The sequence below is a fragment of the Microchirus variegatus genome, assembly GCF_963457635.1.
Source record: "Microchirus variegatus genome assembly, chromosome: 1".
Classification (NCBI taxonomy): domain Eukaryota; kingdom Metazoa; phylum Chordata; class Actinopteri; order Pleuronectiformes; family Soleidae; genus Microchirus; species Microchirus variegatus.
In genome coordinates, this window is record NC_139802.1 from 34,280,119 (window position 1) to 34,306,286 (window position 26,168).

At 41.6% G+C, this 26,168-nt stretch overlaps 1 protein-coding gene across 1 annotated transcript in view; it reads right to left on the reverse strand.

Annotated features, from left to right (window-relative positions):
- Positions 1-1,923: 1,923 nt before the first annotated feature.
- dym (dymeclin) overlaps positions 1,924-26,168 on the reverse strand; it is a 48,400-nt gene continuing 24,155 nt past the window's right edge. The window contains exons 15-17 of the mRNA XM_083896962.1: positions 16,422-16,604; positions 14,075-14,188; positions 1,924-4,010 (exon numbers count right to left, since the gene is read on the reverse strand). Of these exons, the coding sequence (XP_083753088.1) occupies positions 3,861-4,010; positions 14,075-14,188; positions 16,422-16,604 (447 nt within the window). The 3' untranslated portion in view covers positions 1,924-3,860. The remainder of the gene's footprint in view (positions 4,011-14,074; positions 14,189-16,421; positions 16,605-26,168) is intronic.

Genomic DNA, 26,168 nt, shown 5'->3' on the forward strand with positions numbered 1-26,168 from the left:
CATTGATCCAACCCACGCTGGACATTTGTAGGAAGGAGCACCAGTGCAGACAGAGCGTGATGCGTTTGTATTTATATTCATTTCTGACACTCGGTGCCCGTTTTCACTTTGCGCGAGCTTTTGTGACCTCATCCTAAAACCCCTGAGCTCCGACCTTCTGATGTTACCTTGGTGATCTGTCATATTAATGAGTTTGGCGTCACAAGGGGGCAACCAGTAGTTTGAACTGAGCCACTAAAGCAAACTGGTCTCCATCGCCCTAGTTTCTATCACACTCGATAGACGCTGACTGGGTGTGACCTCCACATCTGGAGCTGCGCTGCAATGTAATCTCGCCCAGACCTTGAGGAAAACATATGAGCCTCTAAAAGGAAATAAATAAATAAACTACCCATCCCAGAATCCCCTGCTCCATCCATCTTCCTGCTGCCACCTGAAATGGGAGCCCATGGTAAGGTGACCCCGCACCATGAAGGAACAAGGAGGGCCATGTCACTTTGTGAAAACCTCCACTCAACCATCTGGCACCGCGATAATGGAGCTGGAAGCAGGTGAGAGTCCATGCAGAAAGACACAGCGATTCTGTCTCCCAGAGCGTTCAGTCTCACTGTAACCTACCAATGACCTCGTGTTGAAAATGGGCCATTCTTTACATCGAATTGCATCTATTATATTGTCCTTGAGAATAGGAGAATTTCAGGCATGAAAATCAACACAAAGGAGACGAAAGGCATGAAATTCTCGAGGAAAGTGGGAGCCCGTGCGACACAGTGGGTGCCATTGTGTCATAAACCCCCCCCCCTCCCCGAATGGTTTCATGCCTCCGTCTCTGCTGCCTCTGCAGCGATGACCACAACGGGCAACGACGAGACGCGGGAGCCACGTCGAGCATCCAAGTATGTCAATGTTCTGCGATGCAGATGCGAACAATGCGAGGAGGTCGAGTCTACGCGGCAGTTGTTGCTTTTGTGCCATTTTGCTGCAAGGACGCACACAAGCGACGTGGAAAGCGGTTTAGAAATCCTCTATTGTAGTGATGTAGAGAATCTCACATTACCTCGCTGAATAACGGAACATTCCTGTGTTTTGTGAGCAGCTTCACAGTTCGTAACGCATCTAAAATATGTTCAAATCAAGCGTGTGATGGGACCTCTGTCTTTTAAGTAACAGTTGGACACTATGTTACATGAGCACATAAAGACTCATATTTTCCCTGTTAAATCCAACAGGTATGTTGGTGAGTTAGCATAAACATAGAGGCGGCTAACCTGGGTCATTTATAAATCCATGTTACATTTGTTTAAAGGAAACTGTGGAGTTATTGATTTATGACAGAGTTAATCATGAAGAATCTCCTAAATTGTAAATTGCGGGGTGAAAGGCGGGGCACACCGTGGACAGGTTGCTACTCAACAGGAAGTCAGCCATTTTGAGTTTTGCCGTCCATTTCGGCAATTTGCACCAGACGTAAATGAGCGAACATACATTCATACTGACAAAAAACACACACGTTGTCTAAAAGGTTTCGCATATTCAAAATGGCGTGGCAACCATCTGCATTTTGGCGACCATTCGCCATGAAACAGGAAGTGCCCTATAACTTCGCCACACACTGACCGATTGCCTTGAAACACTATACATGGCACAAGAGACCGACCCGCAACACATATACGCTATTATTATTATTATTATTATTATTCTGTGGCTTCGCTGTCCATAAACATGCAGTGTTTGACTTTATTTGATGAATAACCAAGGGGCACTTTGTTCCTTTGAATGACATTTTTATTTAAACTTCTATGTTCAAAGTAATAGTTGCCAAAAATGACAACTGTCGTCATATTATATATAATAATATAAAGCCAGTTTCCCACCTGGGAATAACCAAAGTATAGTACCATTGTTTTTTTTGGGGGGGGGGGGGGGGGGGGGGGGGGTGCTGAAGAGTAATAAAAAAGAAAGGAAGGACAAAATATACATGGAAATAAATAATTTAACACAAAGTTTAAACATGTTAAACATGCAAACAAAGTGACAAGTTAAAGAAATAACTGTAATTATGCACAACGGAGCTTAACGACTTGTCCCAGTTTAAACATTTGCCTTAGGTATCTATAAAGAAATAAATGGGAAAGGACGACAACGCGGTAAAGTCAGATAAAAGAGCCGGGAGCTAAAATGAAACCACACATATCAGAGTGATGTGGACTGAGGATATTATCAAGGGACTGAAATTAAATTATTAATTAAACTTTAAAGCAACGTTAGCCACCAATCAACTGTGGTGGCCTCTAACGTGGAAGCCCTGCAAATGACGACAACACAACAGACAAAACTGACCTGTTTTCACCTTATTCTAACATAAAACAAATCCTTTATACAAACCCAAAGGAGTCAGATAAGCGTGCACGGTGAAAATAAAACACAATTGTACATAAAAGTCTTGTATTATATATAAATTATTATCTTCCCTGACACATTGCCCAGGTCTTGAATATTAAGTTGTATTAAGTATTAATTAAGTATTCAATGCAGCGGGAAAAAAAAATAAACCAGAGCAATGTACCACATTCCCACTGGAGAAAGAATACAACATTTCATCTTGGGTTTAAACAGGTTTTCACCAGTGGGAATGTTTTAAATTGGCATTTACCCCCATGTCAATGCAATGCACATATATTTTTGTGGGAAAGTAAGACCCAGGGAACGGTGCTAATTTCATGTTCCTCTGCTGTATTTCTGGTGCAACGCTACATTGAGCATTCATCTTTTTTTTGCCATTATACAGATGTTATCATATATAATGTTTGTAGAAATCCTCACATTAGTCAGCACTCCATATCATTTCCTTACTAATTTGGTAACACTTTAGATTAGGGAACACATATTCACCAATAACTAGGTGCTTACTAACATATAAGTAGCATGCAAGTCCTTTATTAGTAATCACTAAGCATATATCAACACCTTATTCTACCTCTACTATGACATGAAATAAGATTTTTCCTACATAAGGTGTTAATACATGCTTGATATTTACTAATAAAGGGCTAGTATGCTACTTCTATGCATGCTAGTAAGCATCTGGTTAATGGTGAATATGTGTTCCTTAATCTAAAGTTACCCATAAGTTAGACGATCACAACTATTTAAAGCGAGATCGACGTAAAAGATGCAACAGTAACCACTGTAACGTTAGCACTGAGAGCAACGGAGTTGTACGTGGTTTTTTTTTCCTTCTTCGGACTCATTTTGTTTCCAGCATGTCTGTGATGTGGTAATTCACCCATGACACAGACGTGAAAAAAAAACTGCAGCAAATTTTGTTAATTGGCTTGGGTTTAAAAATCCTAGGTATAATTACAGATTTCCATGTGAAAGACGCTAAAGATGGACATGTTTTAATTGACCTTTTTTTTGTGAGCACAAATGAAAATGTAGGAATATCCTTCGCCAAGGTCCTGAGCTCCTCACAACAACTGAAGGTTTTTGCAGAAGAGACGCAGATCAGTGTGTGGCTGTGGAACCAGGTGAAAGCTACTGAGCAAAATGTTAAATAGATATTTTACTACAGACTGACTGTAGATGAGTGGGAACGCTTTTGTGTGAAATGTTAACCAGTACACGTGAAGCCTCACTGTGCAGGAGCAGAGGAATTAGTAGGACATGGGGGGTGGGGATGGAAGAGGTGGTGCTGCATAAAAAGAAAAACCTTTCTGTGCAAGGTCGAGGCACTTTCAAAGCACTGTGCACATACTTATAAAGGGATATGTGCACACACACACACACACGCACACACACACACACACACACACACACACACACTGGATGGAGATACACAGTCTGCTGCAGCAGGTGCTTTAGCCGGAGTCCATGCTGAACAGCTCGATGCCATGTGGGCTCCAGTGAAGGCCGACACCAGAGTTAAAGACCAGGGACCAGACGTAGGGGATGAAGAAATCCTCCGGCTGGTCTTCCTCAACGTACTTAAACTTGAGCTCAGGAAACTTCTGTTCACACAAACACAATGAGGAGAGAATACTGTTAGGACTTGAGATAGACAGGATATGTTTTTTTCAGGGCCGATATCGATTATTAGTACACTACCGTATACTAGGTTACCTACCTATCCTAACTTAATGTTATATTCATTGAAAAAAAAAAGAGCTTTTCCTAAAAAATAAGGACATTTCTAAGTGACCCCAAACTTTTAAACGGTAGTATAGTCAAGGAGACCGATAATCGATATTTGGAGCTGATATTCATTTGCAGTAAAAGTGAAAAATATTGCCGTCAAAATTTTGAATAACACAAACACCAACACTTAGAACAAAAAAATTTTGATTATTCACAGCAGACATTTTGATTTGCCATCGAAATAAAAAAAAATAAAAAGGGTAATTAATCATAACAATAGCTCCTGTGGGATCTTGCATAACACTAAGTTCTGACAGTTGTCAACCTTTCATGCAAATGCAGCACAATCGTTTTTTCTAATGTGACGTGTTGAAATGACTCTCTGTGGTGCGAGGCCTCGTCAGGAGACTAAATAACCTCACAGCGTTTTGTAACACACTGAGACTTTGCTTCACAACTTTTGTCGAATGCTGCAACAATGGCCAGGTAAATGGTGCAGTTAATAATTTAGTCATACGTGTTTAAAGGACACATTTTACAACGTGCCGATGTGGAAACGGGCATCACCACCATTGAGAAACTGCATCCGAACACATTTGAAATGTTGGTGCAGCTCATGTAATTCAGTCCGAGTGTGAGGTAACTGTGGTTACAGCCGTCTGCAGACAGGTCTCTCACTCTGTGGTCCAACCACTGACCTTTTAAAAAAATGGGCTAATGCGCTAATGTCACCTTTAAACCTCAGGAAACGACTATATTTCAAAAAAACTCCTGCTGTGCTGTTTTGTGAGGGAAAACAACTGCAGAGTAAACTGCAGAGGCTCTCACGGCAAATTCAACAAATTACCTTCACATTGAGGACAACACAGACATCAGCACCAGGACAGAGTCGGTTTGACTGACGTCAGTAGACAGCAAATAAACACAAAGACAACCATCAAACAAACAGCGCTTTGATAACATGACGTGCCGTCTAACTCCATTACTCGGTAATAACCACGAGACTCAAAGGTTGACAAATTTGACATGAAGTTTGCACAATGAGGCGTCAACGTCCACACTCCATGTAGTCTGTTCTACCTCCGACATGGAGGTTACGGCAACAGATAAGTGCCACTCTTCTTGGATTACCCATTCATAGTTGACAAATCAGCAGTATGAAGAAAGTCACTGCACAGAAATACTTATAAAAGCTATACATAGAAGAATGTGTTTATTAGGAATACCACTTTTTGTGTCCGATATAATATATTGTGACCGAAATAGCAAACTCTACAGATATCGACATTGGTCCTGGCATTGGCTGATAACAACACGTTTGTGCTGAGCAGGGCCCGAACAATTTTAAATAAATATATCATTGCAATTATTATTACTGCATGATTTTTGTGCAGATCTATGAGAAACAAATGTAGTTTAGATCAAGTAAAGTAAAGACAGTGATTAGTCTAAAATAACATTTTGACAGACATTTTGGCTTTAACAAAAATTGCAGTAGGCTGTATTGCGATTCCGATACAATGTTGTTTAACTGCTCAGCCCTAGTGCCTAGTGAAAAATATTGTTCTCCTAAATAAACAGCCCAAACATGACTCGGCTAAAATGCATTTGCTGATTTTTATTTACTTTTTTACAGTCTGTGCATAGTGAAGCATGCGATTTACAGGATTTTTGGATTGTATTGATTAAATTACATTTTTATCATCCCTAACATTTATACTTCGATATTAGCAAACAAATAAGTCCAAAACAGGCCATTTAATGTACTAATTCAATCAATGTTATGAATTGAAGTGCAGTGTTCGACACCTCTGCGACGACAATCCTCAAATTTGTATCTCAAAATCTTTAAGAAAATGTTGTCACGCCATTAAACGGCCTCCTATTGAAAGAGTGGATGTGGATTTCTTAAAGCTGCTAAATAAAAACATGAGCCCAGCAACTGGACCATAGCAAGCCTCTGCCAGTCTACCTAACAGCAGGCAGGTAGCAAAAGACCGGCATCAATAATACAACGGTACCTCATTATATCCTCCTGTCTACACATGCATGGACTGTATATGCACACATGCAGCCCGTAATCAGTCTGCGGTGAAAGACAGACGATCAGGGCCTTTATGACATGCTCCCAGTCCGTCTATTGAGTCCTCTATTCACAGCCACATTCATGGTATCATATTGACACAGACACAGGAGCTACAGGGTCATAGGCCATATGGCAGGCGACTGAGGCCAGACCACACACACACCAGTGCCATTGTGACGGCCAGACACAACGCAGGAGCGCCTTTATCTGGCTGGTATTTGTGTGTAGGAGACCGTCTCGCGGACAAGCGTACCCACTCATCGAACGTTCATATGACACCGTTACTCAAGCCAGACAGACTCACTTTTACTTGAGCATACACGCATTGCATTGTGACCTCCAAACACAATAGGTTGTGATGTCATTTAGCTGTAGTTTTTAAAAGGTCCAGTGTGTAAGACTGAGTTGAAAGTATTTCCATTCAGCAAAAATGGAAAGAGTTTTTTGTCCAGTCAACTGAATGTATGAATTGTTGTTTTCATTACAAGTGAATGAGTCCATTAGGAGCAGGTCTTCTCTGAGGAAGCTGCCATGTCAGGCCACCGTGTTTTTAATAGACAAACTGAATATAGTTGGTTTTCCACGATACAGTTCTACTACTACCTTCCATTACTAGAGTACCTTCCTCAATGTGGGTGGGGTCGTCACAGCACGGCTGCACGAAACTGCCGTTTACCAAAGGGTTCTTGGTAACACTAATGGTTCCAGTAAGAATCATTTTAATGCAGAGAACCCTTTAAAACCCCTTTCCTAAATAAAGGGTTTTAAAAGGGTTCTTAGTGGAACCCTCCAAAAGGGTTCCAGGTGAATGGGTTGTGATGCGTCTCACGGTCGGAGGTTAGACACGTTTTCAGGAATTTTAAGACTTCTTAACTAGAGCTGCAACTAACAATTATTTTCATAATCGATTAATCTTAGACTTAGACTTAGACTTCCTTTTATTGTCATTGCACAGAGAACACAACAGTGAAAAACTGGCAACGAAATGTCGTTGCTTGGCAACCGGTACAACCGGGAGCCGAAGCAGCCGCTGCCGTACAGGGCGCCGCCATCTAATCTGTCGATTATTTTCTCGATTAATCGTTTGGTCCATAAAATGTCAGATGTCAAACCTGGAAATAATGAGTTTCTCAAATGTGAAAATGATTAACTTTTAATGATGTCTTTGTTATATGGAGCAAAAAAAAACTAAGAAAATATTCACATTTAAGAAGCTAAAACAATCAGAAATCTTGTTTTAATCATGAAAAAAAGCTTCAAACCGATTTTCAATGTAGTTGACGATTCATTTTTTGGTTTGTGTGTCGGATGTTGTACTCGTGACTCTTCTAGTGATGACACTCTCTGACCAATCAGTGGCCGGCAGTCTGTCAACATCACATTTTAGTATCGACTCAGCTCATTGGAACATTGCCAGAGCAGGTACTAAAAAAAAGCACCAAGTACTATTGCTAATGGAAAAGCAAAATAAACCGAGTTGAGCTATAACTGAATAATGGAAAAGCGCCATTAGACTTTTAATGATTGGAAGGGAAAAGTGAGGGAAGAGATATTCAGCTGTAACATGCAACTTAACCAAAACACAGACTGAGATCGACCCACTGTACCTTAAAGTCTGTCATTGAAAGATGATGAACTAACACAAACAACCCACAACAGAAGGCAGCTGAGCCTGTTGTCCCGCGATAATCACCATAATATATGAAACATAACTGATTATGCTAATTAGGTTATTAAGATAATTAAAGCATTCATCAGCCAATGCAGAAATGTCGACATATTACCAACCAACACGTGTGGCAGAAATGTTATATATCACAAAGAATTATGAATTAAAATTCCCTTCTCATTAATGTGGAAATAAATGTATGGCTGCTTGAAAAAAAGCTCATCTTTAATACTGGAGGATGCTTGTGTAAGCAGTATCTGCCATACCATATTTGTAAGTTATTGTTTTCATAAAAACAAGTCAGACATAAGCTGCTATAGCAATATACAGTAATGTTGTACGTTATAAGCTGCCATAAGGGCAGGCCATTAAAAGAACAATATATGCTCTTTTCAAAATAAGACCAGGAATATGAGGAGCACTTCATCACGGCCTCTGAATGCAGCAATCGCTTTATAGGAAGAGGTGAAACTACAGACATCTACACTGAGCCTGTGTCTTTGTAAATTGAGGGTTGACTATTGTTGGAAAATAAATAAATAAATAAAAATACACTACTTTGAGCCATTGTCTTGCCATTGTTGTCTACTTGTTTCCTCCTTTCAGAGTCTCCGAACATCTTCTGATTGGCTGGAGCTGAACAGCTACTCACAGTGATCTTTCTCATCGACTGAAAACAACGGCCATTCATCACGCTGAATCGAGTGGAAAGCCACCAGCAGAGCTCCTGTTCCGCAGTGGCACACACTGCGCCCTGAGGAGGGCTATGGACAGTCACAGACTGTCCAACGGCTTTGACCATTGGGAAAACTTGTCGCAGGCGTAATTCAATAAGGAGACAGATTCACACATAAACTATCGTAAGCAGGTCACGCTGACACTATGAGACACAAATGTAATGCTAAAGGATGATCTAATCCATTCAAACATTTACTTCTCAACAGTGTTATGACGTTGCCAACAATGAAACTAACTGCAACCGAAACTGAGGCAAAAAAAATCCTGTTATTAAAGTTGGGAAACACAATAATTTTGCTCTCTTGCTGACATTTAGTTGACAAGATAAATATCACGTTCATGTGGGCACTGAAACTAGGTAGCCACTGCCAGAGCCAGGTTAGCTTAGCTAAAAAAAACAAAAACTTGAAACACTTATAAACAGCTAGATGTTCAATGGAAGACAAAATCTACATCCCAGCACCAATAAAGCTCATTGACTACCATGTTGACTACCAGTTTCCCCATTCATTTTCAAACGTTGGTTTTTGTTAAGGACAGAACAAAGCCTACATTGCCTAAAATAAGCTCACCAGTGCCTGGTTCAACCACATATTTATAAGTCACAGATGCCAAAATATTGAACTGGTCCTTAAATGTTAAAAGCTGTCATTGTAGCATGACATTAGTACACGAGGAAAATACATCATTTCAGAACTTGCCAAAAGACTGACAACTTGTGTCGCTACAACGTCCTTAATCCAAAATGATGAGCCTAAACTGCAGGAACATTAAGTCCCCTGTGCACCTTCAAACGCTTTCACTAGATAGTGAAGACGAAATGAAAAAAAAGTAAGAATAATGATGCCTGAATACAATGGTTTCAGTTTTAACTCCTCCTTTTATATTGGACAGGAGACCCCAGGGGATTTGGAGGTTTGGGAAGTCTTGGGTATCACTACACGTAGTTCACATCACAGAATAAATGTCCCTTCCATGCTTTAATGTGTTCTGGGAAAAATCAGAACACCAACACCCTAATATAATCTCTGAACATTAGTCTGTCTATACTGTGGCTTCCTCTCTTTCCCGTGGCTCCCTGTTGTACGCTCTCCTTCTGCCCTCCTCTGTTTTGTTCATAGTCTGGCAGCTGTCTGGGCCCAATTGGCCCAGGCTCATATCAGTTAGTTATGGGTCCTGGTGGGTCAGGCCCTCGCCCATGAACACAGACTGACTGGCTGGCCTCATATCTTCACTCAGGACTCTGTGTTCCCTTCCTCCTCTGCACGCCGCTGTGCTGTCAGAGCTCAGACAGAGAAGAATGCGGCAAGGGAGCAACTATGAACTAGTACGTATGTGTACACACACATACACACACACACACACACACACACACATGCGCGTGCAAGCACCCAAAGGTTATATTACAAAGTGCAACATCTTTGATAAAATGCATGGTCATTATGTGGAAATACCGCAATTTAATATTGCACCATTATAATCAAAGGGCTTGCAATCGTCATCGAGTTTAAAGCCCCTTCATACAAGATTCGTGGTGATGCCTCACAGCAAGGTTTTTGGCCTGAAACCCATCTGCACATTTCTACACATCGTACAATCTCTCCTCCTGTATACGTGGGTTTTCTCTAGGTACTTCAACTTCCTCCCACAGTCCAAACAGACAGATTAGGTTAATTGGAGACTCTAAAGGTTAATTGGAAACTCTAAATTGCCCATAGGTGTGAATGGGAGAAGGTCGTTTGTCAGCTTTGTGATAGACTGGCAACTGTCCAGAAGTGGCTTCCATTCTGATTGGCAGTAATGTCAACATGGTGCCTGGTGGACATGCTAATTTTTGTTATTTCCAAGACGTGTGTTGCCCCGATTGCTGCTGGCTGGATTGCTTGCTTTGTTGGCGCTCCTGTACACAAGGCAACTATATTCGATTGTGCCTCTGGTTGTGTTTCACATTGCTGAGAACATAAAGAGAGTTGGAAGCTGTTAGCAGTGAGTCTTAGCAGTGAGTCCAATGAGTATGCTGTCCTGTGACCTTGCGTCTGGGGATCCAGAAGGAAAAAGAGAGGATCAGCACTTGGGGGAGTTGGGAATCTTCTTTTTCCTTTTTATTTAAAACCATGCACAGCAAAAATCAATATTATTGAACTCCGCCAAGGAGGTATATTTGTTTGTCTGTCAATCTTTTAGCAACATAACTCGAAAAGTCACGGACGGATTTGGATGAGATTTTCAGGAAATGTCCACAATGGGACCAAGAAAAAATTATCAAATGATCATGAACACATTTTGGATGCCATGACTGGTTACAACACTGGATGTCTGACCATAACGTTATCGCTGGTTATAACTCTTGCGGTCTGACCCAGGTGCGCCGGCAGGGTGTATTTTGTTGGCACTGAGCTGCCTTGGCGGAGGTCTGCGCTCCCCGAGTGCTTTTCTACTTTTAAATGTTGTTTTAGGTTACCGATAGGAAACTTTGTACTTGTTTTCAAAAGTCTTGATTTCAGTGTCAAGGTAGTGTAAATGGCAGACTGGAGTAGAGTAGGATTTATGGATTTTTAAATAAATAAGGCGTAATGTTGGTGTTTCCTGTAAAGAGTGACGCAGAGAATATTGCATTTTGATGGCACTAACTCCATTATTCTAATGCTAAAATCCAAATTCATAGCCGTCTCATAATATTCCTGTTATTATTGTACAACTCTTGTTAATTCCAATTAGTCAGATATTTGTTGAATTCAGGACCTAAATTTAATTCAGTTGTGAAGACAGGTTGTACCTGGCACAATCTTAAATATGAGGATTCCATGTCCATATGAGGCTTTCCGAGTGAACAATGTGTGGGAAAGTAGTGCAGGACAGTCATTAGGCTTAAGGGCCCTGTTCAGATGTGGTATTAACATCGGTTCTCACTATGACAGTTAACACATCCAGGATGCATCAAAATGAGTCCTGGATGTGTCTCCTGTGACCACGAGACCAGGTCTGGCCTTCCCCCACACCCTGTTTTCAAATAAACGTCTGTTTGCTAAAACAAAGCAATTTGTATAGGTGTGTCTGATAATGATGTCTCACTGTCTGTGAGAGTGAGAGAGAAGAGGAAACTAGTGACTCAAAGCCCTGCTCACACTGCTGTGGCATGAAATAAGATTTAAAAAAGATCAGAATTAATACAGTGGCAGTAGCTACAAATAAATGTATGTAATGGTACTGATTAGAGTAAAAAAAGGACCTCACCAGAGGAGGAGTTCTCTAATCTATACTGAGGACAAATTGCATTCACACATGCTCAGGAATATGGTCCTATGCATCTGCAAAGCCAGTCCAAATGTGTTTTTTTTTTTTTTTTTGATGGGATCTGAGGAAGGTTTTTAAGATGGACTGGGACATTTAGACTTGTACTTAGCTTGTAGTTGATACCAGGTCTGAAAAAGGTCATAAAGGGCCAGGAAAACCCTCCATTCATTCTGCCCTAAGGAGCCAGAGAGTCTGTGAACTATCACTGCTCAATAAGGTAGATTTCAGCTGGTCAGGCTAAACAACACATCCCGCAGGCACAGCCCATGAGACTCATCGTAGACTTAAACACCCAGTAACAACACATACATAGAAAAACTCCCCGGGGTATTTACTGTACCAACTTCTTTTAACACTTTCTTTAATTTACATTTTTTTTTTACAGTTTTGTGTAGTTGCTTTTATGTCCTTTATGTAAACAGCCTATGTATAATCTTGTGTCCCCCATCGTTTACTTTGCAACTGTCAGCTCCTCCCAATAAACGGATTTAAAGACCAAAGGGCATACGTACAAGCAAATGCAGTTTGCATAAGTGTCAACAAGAGTGATTTCAGGTAGTTGGAAAGAAAATGCTCCCATTGACATAAGCTACATGCTTGGACTCGACTTGTTTTCAAACAAACATCCTTACATCTCTTTCTTGTCAGCTCTCTCTATGCACACACAACGGCCAGAGACACCAGTACTCCTTCTACAAGCTTTTACGGAGTAATTACTAATGTATTGATGAGTCCACACAACATTAATCCAACCTATGGATTTTCACTTTGGAGGCTGAATAGCAGAAGGAACTCTTAAGATAAAGGGGAGGCGAGAAGCAGAGGGACAGCTTGATGGTGCCTTTGAAATAGTAACAAGCAGTAGGATCCTCTCCTTGAGGAAACATCACGTCTTCCATTGGAGCCAGAAAGGAGGCATTGTGAAATTCAACAACACTTGTGCACAGACACAAAATGGTCATCTTCAAAGTCACACACACTGATGGAGAAGATGACATGCACTCATCCTCGTACTGCAGCCATCGATGAGCGCTACAGGTACAGCTGAAGGACATGCCAGGGTTACCCTCATTGTGCCATGTGTAATTCTACAGCTTTATGGTCGATCGCTACATTAGCGCTCTGAGGTGCCGGCTGAGAGTGAGACGAGGAGTGCACGTGGGCACGTGGCCACGCGCCATCCCTCTTCCATATCGGCTAGTTAGACAAATGCCTTGCAGCCAGCCGCCAAGTATAGAACATGAAACACATGATGAAACATGCAATTAAGAGCTTCAGTGCTGGTGAGGAGCGGAGTGGGGAGACCGCTGGTTACATATTTCCACACTGATTAATGGTGGAGCACTGGGAGGGGCGGGGGTTAGCGAACCCGCCAGGAATGTTGGGTGTTGGGTAACGAGGCGCTGTGGCAGATTTATGTCCCCTCGCCCCCTCCTCCTGATCTTATGTGCCCATGACAAAGTGCCCCATAGCCCCCTATCCCATCTCCTTGAAATGTCATTACATGTTCGGATGGAGCAGGCAAGCAGAGATGGAATGAAGATGGGTATTAATGCTAATGAGAATTGGGCTTTGGCCTTTTGTCTCATGTCCCAATGGCGCTTTCCATCTTTCCCTCACCTCAGTCCATATGCCTATACCATACCTCTCCTGCTCTTTCACCTGCCCAGACAAACTAATTCAATTTTTTTCACCTCCCCGGCACCAATCCACCGTACATCGCAGCCGTTAACAACACATTCTTAGAGTCCAATATGTCCCGCTACATCCTCAGCCGGCAATGTTTTATTATTCCATGTCTCAATGCTCTGCCATCCAATCTGTCCTCTTACTGTGTGTGTGTGTGTGTGTGTGTGTGTGTGTGTGTGTGTGTGTGTGTGTGTGTGTGTGTGTGTGTGTATACAGACCTGCCAACCTTGATGTATAACATGGATGGGTGGGTGGGGTATTTGTTTTTATGGATAACATTATTATTATCATATTCCTGGTGTCACAAATTATGACTTAAGACATCTCTCCCACAGAAAATATATATCTATCACAATGAACGGTTCAACTCCTTTGCATGAAGCAGAATAGATACTTGTTGGTGGAGACTTGAGTGAAAAATCATACCAGTATGTGTAGGAATGTGAGTTTGTGTGTTTTACCCTGAGTCTGTCTTTGGGCAGGGCCTGGGCTCCTTTCATAATGACCTCCTGGACCCTTTCAACTGACAGGTCACTTCCAGCCTGCTCCAGACGCTGACTGAAGAAGCCAATCACCTAATGGTCACAGAGGAAAAAGCAAATCATTATACAGAACCCAACTTTGTCAAAAATTCATTTAGACTGACACAGATGTTTTATAAACCAAAATACATTTATTAGTACATGGAATGTTAACACTTCAAGAAGTTACACAAGCGGTTTGGGGTGAATTCCATTTAAACTCACACTTTTATTCATCAAAAGAGTTGCAAAATTAATAGAAAATATAGTCAAGACATTGACAAGAATAGAAATAATGATTTTTATTCAAAATAATAATTTTGCCCTTCAAACTTTGCTTTCGTCAAAGAACCAGCAAAACTGTTTTCAGCTGTGCTAACATCATTGCACACGGGGTTTTAAAGGGTTTTCTAATCATCCAATAGCCTTCTAACACGATTAGCAAACACAAAGTAACATGAGAACACTGGAGAGATGATTGCTGGAAATGGGCCTCTATACACCTATGTACATATTCCATTAAAAACCAGACGTTTGCAGCTAGAATAGTCATTTGAGTGTGTATTTCTGATTAATTTAATGTTATATACATTCATTCAAAAATAAGGGAAAACAAGATAGGGCAGCAAACTGCAAGCATACATTTTTAGCATTGTAATGCATATTTGACTATTTTTCTTAAAATGTAATATAATTCATATGTATAGTATTTAAATTAATGAAGATACAATTTTGGTTTTATTCCTATGTGTCAAACATATAATGTTATTACTGCTCTTCAGTGTCAATAATAAATAAATGTTGGGCTGTACAATCCAGCATTGGTGGGATTTTTGTCATGATCTTTGATGATAAAATATTGTTCCTTTTACTAAATGGATGGGATTTTGTGTCATACTGATATCACGGAGGTTTCGCAACAATTCCCAGTTCTGTCATGAAGCTCTTTGACTTCTCGTATCCCACTGTGGTGGAGCTATACCTTTATGATGACAGTGGGCGCAATATGAAGATCCATGCAAGAACAATGTATCATATAGTGGGTGTCATTCTGAAAAGTACTAACATGGCTGTTTAACATTCCACCCTCTCAACGCCAAGAGCTGCCTTGAAGCGATGTTCAATGTATGCAGCTACAGCTTGTTTTCATACATTACATTATACGGTTTGCATCTCCAGCCAACAAGCTGAATGTCATGTTTCCTAACAGCAGTACATTGCCATGAAAATGCAACTGAAAACAGAGCTCCATATTTTAAAGTGGATACATGAAAACTGCTATGAACACAGACTTTGCTACTAGGCATCAAGGGTCCGAGCACGTATCTTGTCTCTAACTTTACTCGACGACAAGTACTTTACTGTAGCTCAAATTATCTAATGCCTTCTGGGTTCACTCTAAACAAGAGTTCAAGGAAATGGTAGTTTGCATTTCAACTTCTGTGCTAGGTTTTCCCTTGGAAAAATCTTGGTATTACTGATTCTTTTTGATGCTTTTTTTGTCAAACCAACAGAGGAAAAAAATGCATCTATGGGCAATGTGTTCTCTCCTTACAGCGCTTTTGAAAAAAAATTCACCAGATCCCACAAGAATACTGTGTGCGCGTGCGTCTCATCTATCTAATACTAATCTCTTCATTAAGTCCGAAGGCCTTCCATATGGGGTTAATTTAGAGGAGCAAAAACACAGGCTCTCATCTCGAGTCTCATGCTCACACACATGGATTTGCAAGCATAGGGAAGGCTTTTGAGAATAGCCTTAGGGAGACTGACTTAACTAAGGGATTCTAGCTAGCATGCCTCCCTCATACTTATGGATAACAGCAAAGCCCATGGCAGTGTATGCAGCAACCCCCATCCCTTATATGTACACACCAAAGCTTCCTTTCCTCCTCTACATGACTAATACAGCAATAAATGACAGCATTCTTTTGCTCTGTTCCTTCCTCCCCCATACACAAAACACTCCCAATGAATATTTGACATCGGGCCTCTCGACACAAGGGGACTGATTAATTCATCAATACTACTTAAGCTCACAGAGCTCTGTATGCAGCGCAGTCCGACTACACACTATGTTAGTGATGCAGTTTGCATGTATTTCAGGGCCGCATAGCTTTGTGAATCTTTCCCTAAAGATGGAGAGGACATTCAGGGAAAATCTGCACAACCTTGATCTACTGAATAGTAACCACGCATCAACCCACCCCGGAGATGCAAAGCTCTTCCACTATTTCCAAGCCTCTGTCAATTCACTGCCAATGTTTTGGTAAAAACTTGCACTGACCGTGTCCAGGTTCTGCATGATGTCCTGGAAGGATGGGTGCATCCTGAACTGCTCAAAGAGCTCCCTCTTGTAGAGCAGCGCATACACCAGGTTTGGGTTGTGGTGAAGCGAGTTGCACAGGCAAGAGTTGATGATTTCCAGCATCATGCGGATCACCTCCTCAATCACATTCAGGTCCTGGGCCTGAGGGAAAGGGAGGATGTAAAGGTTAATTGGTTTCCCACAACAGTGGTTTCACGTGTAATGGTGTTTTTAAATGATTGCCTCCTGATAGATTGATCAGCAGGGGGTAATAAAGAGGTGGAGGGAGAGAGGGAATAATGTAAGGAGAGGAAAAGGAAAGAATGTAGTTAACTAAGTTTTCAGTCAAGGTCTTATAGTATGGGAAGAACCTCTTAAACCTCTTAAAGTCAGTGATCAGGACGAGGAGGAGACAGGTGTGGGAAGGACAAAGAATAAGACGAAGGTGGTTGAGGTGATGACATGATTTCTCTCTGGTATGTAGTCAACTCAGAGGCTGCGTCACTCCCACTTCCAACTCCTGTGTTCTGATGTAAATGGAATGCAGCACGAATGCAGCCTTTGACTGCTGATCATGATACGACATTATACGGACATAAAGACAGTGAATACCAATTAAGGACGAGGACATCAAGGAGATAATGCTGGAGCATGCAAATCGCCATAAGTTGCACAACTTCAAAACTCTGAGGAATAAATACCAGCCCAAAGCTTTAATCATTATCTTTGCTTTACAGGAAGCCTCGCCTTAGACAGTACTGATCAGTAGCTTCCTCTGGGGTTACATCCTGCTTCATTTAAAGGCTTGAAAGGAGGAAAGTATATTTCCTGGAACTATTGAAAGTCCTGTAAAATACATTAAAATAGGCACAGAGTGAGCCACTTTTATCTTTTATGTTGGGTGTAGAGAAGCTATGTTTTTCAAAAAAGCCTATCGCCTCTGCTTTGTAAGACACATTTAAAACATTATAAAATGAAACAAAGAGCTTTCATTAAGTTTATTTGAATTCGTGTTCGTATGGAAAAAAGCGATCATGAATCTGAATGAAAGCTAACAGGTCACACAGATTTATCCTTAAGGATTCATTTTCATGTGAAAATGATTGTCCTACAGACGACACGCTTTGATTAATTTGCAAAAAAACAGCTCAGACCAGATTCAGAACCGAGGCCTGGTGAGACTGCAACAGCAAGCTGAGATTTCCACCTCCAATCTGGGTGAACCATCTGTAACAGAACTGCATGTGGCAGCATTATATATATTCCATCTTCTGTGCCCTGTTTTAGATACAAGCGCTTATCTTATAAATAACTGTGCTCACTGTGTGGCCTTTTCTTTTTGTGCTATACCTACACACCACTGTATGCACCATCTAATACATGTGAACACACACACACACACAAGAACACACACACACACACAAGAACACACACAAGAACACACACACACACACACACACACACACACACACACACACACACACACACACACACACACACACACACACACACACACACACACACACACACACACACACACACACACACACACACACACACACACACACACACACACACACACACACACACACACACACACACACACACACACACACACACACACACACACACACACACACACACACACACACACACACACACACACACACACACACACACACACACACACACACACACACACACACACACACACACACACACACACACACACACACACACACACACACACACACACACACACACACACACACACACACACACACACACACACACACACACACACACACACACACACACACACAACCCCTGAAAGAAGGCAGGGAGATTAGAATGACCGTAAACAATTGTTCTGCCTGGCCAAGGATCAGACCTGTCACACAGATGCAATAATGGATCGCACTGATGTCCAAAAGCTGGCAGATAAAGGTGTGCAGGAGCTTAAACAGGCAGACATGAAGAGCAAAAGTGGAAGGCAAGAGGGCTGGCTATAACGAGGATTGATTGTGTGTCTGGGAGCAGAGGTGGCTCCAGAGGTTCGACTCCTTTGCCGAGTTAGACCTGCTCTATTCTCCTTCTGCTGTGGCAGGCCATAATTAGACAGAAAGAAGGGACAGATACGGGAGACAACCGAGTGGGAAGAAGAGGCGGCAGAGGACGAAGAGGAGGGAGGACAGGAACAAAAATGGAAGCACGGAAGAAGACAATGGAGGTGGGAAGGGTTAATGGAAAAAGCGAACATGATGAAGAGGAGACAAAAGGAAGAGAGGAGGACAGAGTAGGAGTGAGGGATGCCTAGTGTTTTGTTCTACAGTTCTGCACCCAACTTAATGAGATTAGCCTGGCAGGGAAAAAAATGCCACACTGGGGAATTCAGGTCACATGAAAATAGGCTAGCTAGACGTCTGCCTGGCCCTGTGTGTATGTTTGACAAGTGGATGAGATTAAAAGGCCCATGGTCTACTTGAAACCCAGGATTTTAAATATCTAGGCTCCTTCTTTTACACTTCCCAGTTTCCACTCTGTACTTTATACTTGTTTACCTGTAATTTGTTTGAATGACCAAATTAAAATATTATTTTCCTTCCTTTTTTCATTCTTTCTTTACCTCACCTTCCTATATTGTCCCCCCCCCTCTCTTCTTTTCTACTCCTTCTACACTCATATGCAATTTTAAGCCTCCTGCGTTGTCATTTAGTCCCAACCACTAATGCCGCTGTTTAATGTCCTCTCTCCACCCAAGAAAACACAGGCCTCAGACATGAGCTGTATCATTAGTCTCAATGATAACTGGCCCATTTTACTCGTTTTACTCAAACCTTACAGGAAGCTGTGAGTGTGTGAGTCTAAGCTTTTCCATCTGTCTGATTCTGCTGCTAATTCTTCAGCATGCTGGGCACAAAATGTGTTTTCATTTGTAATGTCTACAGGTACACGTTTGACCTTTGCTATCTGTCTGACGAAGAAAATGATAGAGTTTGTAGATGTAATCTGTACATGGGAAGGGCAGTGCCACCGCTACACTATCTTGGTGATGGTCTGGCCATTCCTGATATCATACCCATGCATGTTTTTGTGCAAATGTTTGTGTGTGCGGACAGGGTGTTTAGAGACACAGACATGTAAATCCCTGTAAAGTAGGTGCTGGCATCATTAAACCAATAGCTTAGTGATTTCCTGGCTGGCCCCACTGCTCAGTGCAGGCTGTTGCAGGGCAGACAAACCAGACATATTAAGACAAGGGCATGGAGATAAAAACATAACAAAAAGAAATTGAAAACCACACCTAAATAAGAAATATCCGGCAGTAGTTTCACATAAAATGCACCAAGAACCGAAGAAAACCAGCATTTGAATTGACATTTAGTTTGAATGAGACGAATGGAAAAGGATAAGAATGAGAAGAAGAAAAAACATTTGGACAGACAGAAAGGGTCAGACTGGCTGAGCAGCAGCAGTCTGCTATGTCTTATGGGGAGTTTTTTTTTTATAAATAGGTCACTGTCTGACCTGCATTATGGTACCATGGTCATGTCATAATCACACAATGTTGTACTGCATTGTACACAGGTCAGCTTCTCATTACCCAATAGCCTCACACATTCACAACACATTCTTTGTTGCACACACCAACACAGACAAGGGCAAAAAAACACACACAGTGTTTCCACAACAGAACAACAGCGCCAACACAGCAGAGTTTAGGAAAAACTGTGTTGGACAATCACTGCATCACTGTCTGTGTAGAGGGGAAGTCCAGCATATTTTACAGGCAGACAATTGCTATTATCAGTTTACATTCACTCTCTGAATCTCTGAGACTTGTCTGGCACCAACAGCAGGAGGCTAGAGGGCGAAAACAGCAGTGATTTGGTGAGTGATGGTGATGAAAAAAGATAATGCCAACAGCTGCAAAAGCACTGGCAAATAAAAGGTGTACGGTGCTAATTGATCTGCTGTGAGCTGTGCTCTGTTTTGCTATGGCTCCATCAGAAAAAGACCAAGGCGCAGCAGGGATGCCCTAATTACCATTTGGAAGCAGACAATCACGAGGACCCCAGAGCACCTGCTGCCTGTGGGGCTGGCACTCCTACTGCCCAAGAAAAAAAACACAGAGAGAATCGGAGGCAGATGACAGATGCATAAAGAGATAACGTAATGAGTCAATGAACAATTTGGCCCTTATTCCATCTTTGTGGGGTAGGTGAGGAGAAAAAATTGACAGATGAGAGGCTACAAATGACTAGATTGGGTGAGGGTGACAGTCAAGAAGCCAGCGCTCAGCTCTCAGTAGGTGACTGCCTTAATGAGAAGAACGCAAAGAGCCAGAACAACATAATGAGCCACACTGAAAGTGGCATAAGTCTAACAGAGGAGGTGAAGCCTTATTATGGACCATAATTTAGGTATTTAACCACCAAACTGTCATGTAAAGTAAAACTTTTATTTAACCTAATTTAGAAAGGTTTTGTTTTGACTTCTCAGTGAAAAATCAGGACAATAACAGCCTGGATACTAAATATAATGCAATGAAGGGGCCGTACGACACCAGGGAGCAATGAGATGTTGATTTGATTCAAGGATTGTGAAGGATTTTGCTTTCGTTTGGATAGTCACTACAGCTCCAATCATTTTATGTGTTGGGAAACAGAAATATGTCTAATCAGACATGAATATGCTCTTGCATAGAGCAGTCAACGTATAGCCAAACAGCATATGCAGACTAGTGCAGGCATCCACAAATCTTTTGAAGCTGCATGCATCAAAGAAAGTGAAGCTTCTTGCACCGACACCCCCACACATAGATGGTCTCTTCCCATTCAAATGATGTGGGAGCTTATCTTTTTCATGCTGTGCTACATTCTGTTTCTCCATAGTAACAGCAAGGTTACTGATGTGTAAAGAAAATAAATATATAACAATAAAATTGTCCAACTTCTTTGATGCCATCTTGAAAAATACTTGTTTCCCATGCACAAAACATGCTGTTCACTTAAGCAACAGATAGAAGAGCCTGGTGTAATAAATGATTTCAGTGAAGAAAAATATAGGCTTTGAATGGTTAAGGGTAAAATGTTTAGGTGTCCTTTAATTTCCTAATTTTTCCCCTCTGTGTCTCTCCTCTGGGTATTTTCATATTAAATGACAGAATGCTAGTGTAAAGTAACCTCTCATTTCATGGAAATGTAGATAATATACATCAACCCTGTAATGAGACTGGATTTACATCAAACGACCATAAGAAATGTAATGGGATAATTCATACTTCAATCAATCAAGTGCTGTTCTCAGGAAAACCATTTGTGAACAGTGATGTCCGTCCTGGCACATGGTGTCTTCCCAGAGGCTCCATTAGCACCACAGTGCATAAGTGAGTAATAAGTAGAAGAAGCTGAAGTTCAAATTAAATGAGATTCCTATTTGTGATTGAGCCAAGAGGAGGCTCCAGTGACGCAGACACATTCGGAGAGATTCAAGTGGTTTCAATCGGTCACGACGTCACCTGTAAGAATCTGAAGTACAAGTACTGTGCAAAAGGCTCAGCTTTGTTGCGTTTATGTTCTCTGATCACTGACCTCTGGATTGGAATGATGTGACTGAAAGTTGGTTTTATATATTTGCAAATTGTCGAAGAGCTTAACACATACAACATGTGGATATAATGCTCAAGCATTTCTTGAATAAACCTGTTGTAATGGTCCTTTTTCACAGCAGATATTTGTTGCCCTTACACTGGATTATTGTTCAAAAGTAAGGGTATAGGTCACACTAAACACGGTTTAACCCATGTAAGCATTTTGTGTTAGTGCTACTCAGTGGACACATTATGTAATGGAAACATTGTTTTACATAACCTCAAACCTAGATGGACATTACTGTGCATACTTGTTCCTCATTGGCAGTTTTCTGGCTGCATGTTTGGAACTACAAACATTCATTTATTAGTGTGGACCTACACAGCCAAAAAAAAAAATCATCCACCCATCTTCTACCACTTTATCCTCCACATGAGGGTCATGGAGGTGCTGGTGCCAATACCAGCTGAGATAAGGCAAAAGGTGGGGTACATCCTGGACAGGTCGCCAGTCCATCACAGGGCCACATAGAGACAAACCTCAATCCTCACATGAATTAATTATATTACTGCTGAAATACCTCAAAGAAACGAATTAATTTAAAGGACTCATATTATACCCTATTTCCACAGGTTAGCCTAGTTCCCTGGTGTCGTAATGAACATGTCTGTAACATGCTTTGGTCAAAATACCATAAGGATGAAGCACCACAGCAGTTCAATCACCCTGCCAAAACAGCCCTGTTCAGAACGGTCGGGTTTGAGTGCCTGTCTCTTTAAATGCAAATGAGACACAAAAAATTGGAAAATGTATCATTTGCCGACTCCAGTCGGCACATTGCCGTCATATATAAAATGTATCCACTGGACACGTAAATCCTCTGAGGCTGGAAGTTTGTGTAGAACTAGTGTTCTATTCTGCAGCCAAGAATAGAACACTTCACAGACTTCCACCGTTTTGGATACTATTGCCTTCGCCTGCACTCTCGCGTTTAGAGACGAAGCGGAGGTCGGTGAGAACCTCCTGGAATGTCTCATTGTGATGTAGCAATGAGTGCGGAAGTCAACATTGCGTGTTTTATCTCCTGTTCTTAGACTGAGGCAGACCCCAAAAACATGAGTGAGTCGTCTTTTTTCACACTTTACCTACTCATAGGGCCCAGAGTCCCAAATATAAATATTACAATTATTAAAAAGTTGATTATGCATAACATGTCCCCTTTAACCAATGTAGCAGGTAAACGCCAATGACCTTAAAGGTGAAGTAAGTAGTTTATAGTGCCATCTAGAGGAGAGGCTGAAATTTACAACAAAGAACTGCTCCTCTGCTCACCCCCTCCCTTCCCTGAGCGCTACGGTGTCCGCAGCCGGTCAAATGTCGTCCTCGTGGTCTTTCTCCGTGTTAGCAGATGAGGTTCGTGAGGCGAGGGAGAGGGCGAGCTACCGCGGCCGTAGCAGACGAAGCGGAGAGCGTAGAGGCGGGACTTCCGCTTCAATTAAAGCAGCGCTTGATTTGTTCTCTCGCGTTTGTCCTCACAGACTCCGGTAGAAACATGGCGTCTCGCTGCTAACAGTGGCAATGCAACCGCGGCCCGCGACCATGTTATTTTACATAACTTTTTGAAACACTACGAAAATAAAACAAAAAATATTATACAGCGACTAGACAATGCAGGAGCACATAATATGTATAAAAAAGTGGATTTTGGGTTATATAAACCGATAAATACTACACAGTGTCCCTTTAAATCCTACGTCAACATCTTAATTTTATCTCAGACTCTTTTTCCATCATTGTCTGTAAGCAATAGCTGGATTAATGGAAAACTGTGGATTTTGCAAAACAATTTTCTAACCTAATAACAAAGTGGTTAATTCCTAGAAGCTCAGATAGCACACAGAAGGCATAATGTCGATTATCAGTGGATAACATCCTCGGGCTCTGCTGCTCCCCGAAAACAAGAGGCACGGTGATACAAAGTTAATACATGTGTCTACTCTGGCTATTAAAAAGAGATCACAGATTGTGACTCAAACAGCATACATAAACACATAGACAGGGTGGTCCAACATGCTTCTGGCTGTGTGTGCATTTGTGTGTGTGTGTGTGTCCACGCATGCTTGTCATCTCTTCCCAGAAATGTGCAACCGTAAACAGACAGAGGCAGAAAAGTAACATTACCACTACCACTGGCCGGGAGCATAAACAGTGACACACAATGCAAAGCACAGCACAACACTGCACAAACTTCCCTCATTTTATGTTTGTTAGTGTGTATGGGCACATAATGCATGTCACAACATATATATATATATATCTCAACGGTGCAAGGCAGAGGAAAAGAAAAACAACTGCAATCAAACAGTGCAGAGGCTGCAGAGAACCACTGAGAAGGCCCTCAGAGAGTTGCTCTGCTTGGACTGGAAGCCTCTGGATGTTCCCCAGGGGCTCAAGAGAGGCCCTAACCCTTCACTCTTTCTTCCCTGACAGTAACCAGACACAGCAGCAGCACAAACACATGCAGGAATGGGAGTGGGGGGTGTATATGTGTGTGGTGGAGAGAGGGAGAGAGTGGCAGACAAAGACAAGAGAGGATGGAGAAACACGGGAGAAGACTGTGGCTCAACATCATTGTTCAAATGGAGGAGTGCCCTTGTCCTAGTATACAAGCACTCGAGGGGAGTTGACAGATTGACACTACGCTAGGTGGAGATACATACACTTGCATCTTATTAGTATTAGACCGTTTCCTGTGTAGCTGTTACCAAGCCATGCGCCATTCTGAGTCTTCCCACCATCACAAGAAGCATGAAGTATTCAGTTCTTAAACTGACTGGCCAAGATTTCGCCGTGTTTTTGTCACTTTCGGCATTTTGTAATGTCATGTAAATACTGATTGAGAAAGACATTAACACATAAGCAGGAATAGACCCAGCTTTAAAACCACAGCTTAAAGCTCTGCATGGTGGTTTTTTTCATATCCTGCCCCCGTGTAAAGAGAGCAATTACATGTCCAGGACAATCCCACATTAAACAAACATTAGTTCTCTTTCCAGCGCCAGACTTAGCCAAATGACATTGTTTCCAGATGCCCGTCACAAAAACACACCAACACCCACTCTCTCATCTCCTCTCCTTCAGCCTGCTTTCTCCTCACGTTCTTCCTCTACATCTCTCCAGTGGAGGGCCAGAGTTGGAGGTAAACGAGAGTCGATATGATGGGTCAGCAGTCCTTGAATTGACGTCACATCTGTAGAACAAATGACGCACCTTGGCTGGTGTGTAAGGTTATTAAGACTATAAGTCAGATAATGCTATGCATGAGTTTTATGCAAATCTCCATCTAAGATTAATACCACGGGATGAAGTATAGAATAAATGGCCATTGTAATGTTCACCGTATAGATACCGTTTGCAACTATTAACTTCTGTACTGAACAAACCTACTTTCACATTATATTGCTGCATTAAATATTTAACTAGCTGTTTAGTTTTCCACAATCGTACTCTGCTGATATGAACAAATGAGCTGGACATTCGCTTAATCTTAAGTCTACATGCAAACACGGTTTGAGCCCTCAGCACATAGAATCTCTGCTTTCACACATACAATGAAGTCTGACTGAATTTGAATTTATCCATAGAGGGCTGTGTGTGAGAACGTGAGGAACTCACTAATCTAATTTCTAGAAAAAGTCAGTGTGAGCGTATGAGAGAATACAACAGGGAAAATCTCTGGAAAAATCACAAGTGAGTGGGTGAGTGATGACCCAGACTCTGCTTTCCACCAGAATGTTCCGAAAAAATTGTTGTGAAAGCCTCTGCCCCAGACTGTTGTGATCTTCAGATGTGAACTTCAAACTCCACAGAATAACCAGATCCAATTTTGGAACACTTGAAAACAGCCATATTCGGAGATCACACACAGCATTTTGCATCCATGATTAAGTGTGACAAATTCACACTCTTGTGTAAAAGTTACGGCAGCAGAAAAAGCCAAAGTAATAGGCAAAACATTGTTGTAAATTAATAATCTTTAGTGATTTTTCAAACAATAATCTTAATAAAATATAAATTATGAAATGTTATTAACTAGTTAATCTCCACAGAGATTAACACCTCAGTCAATATA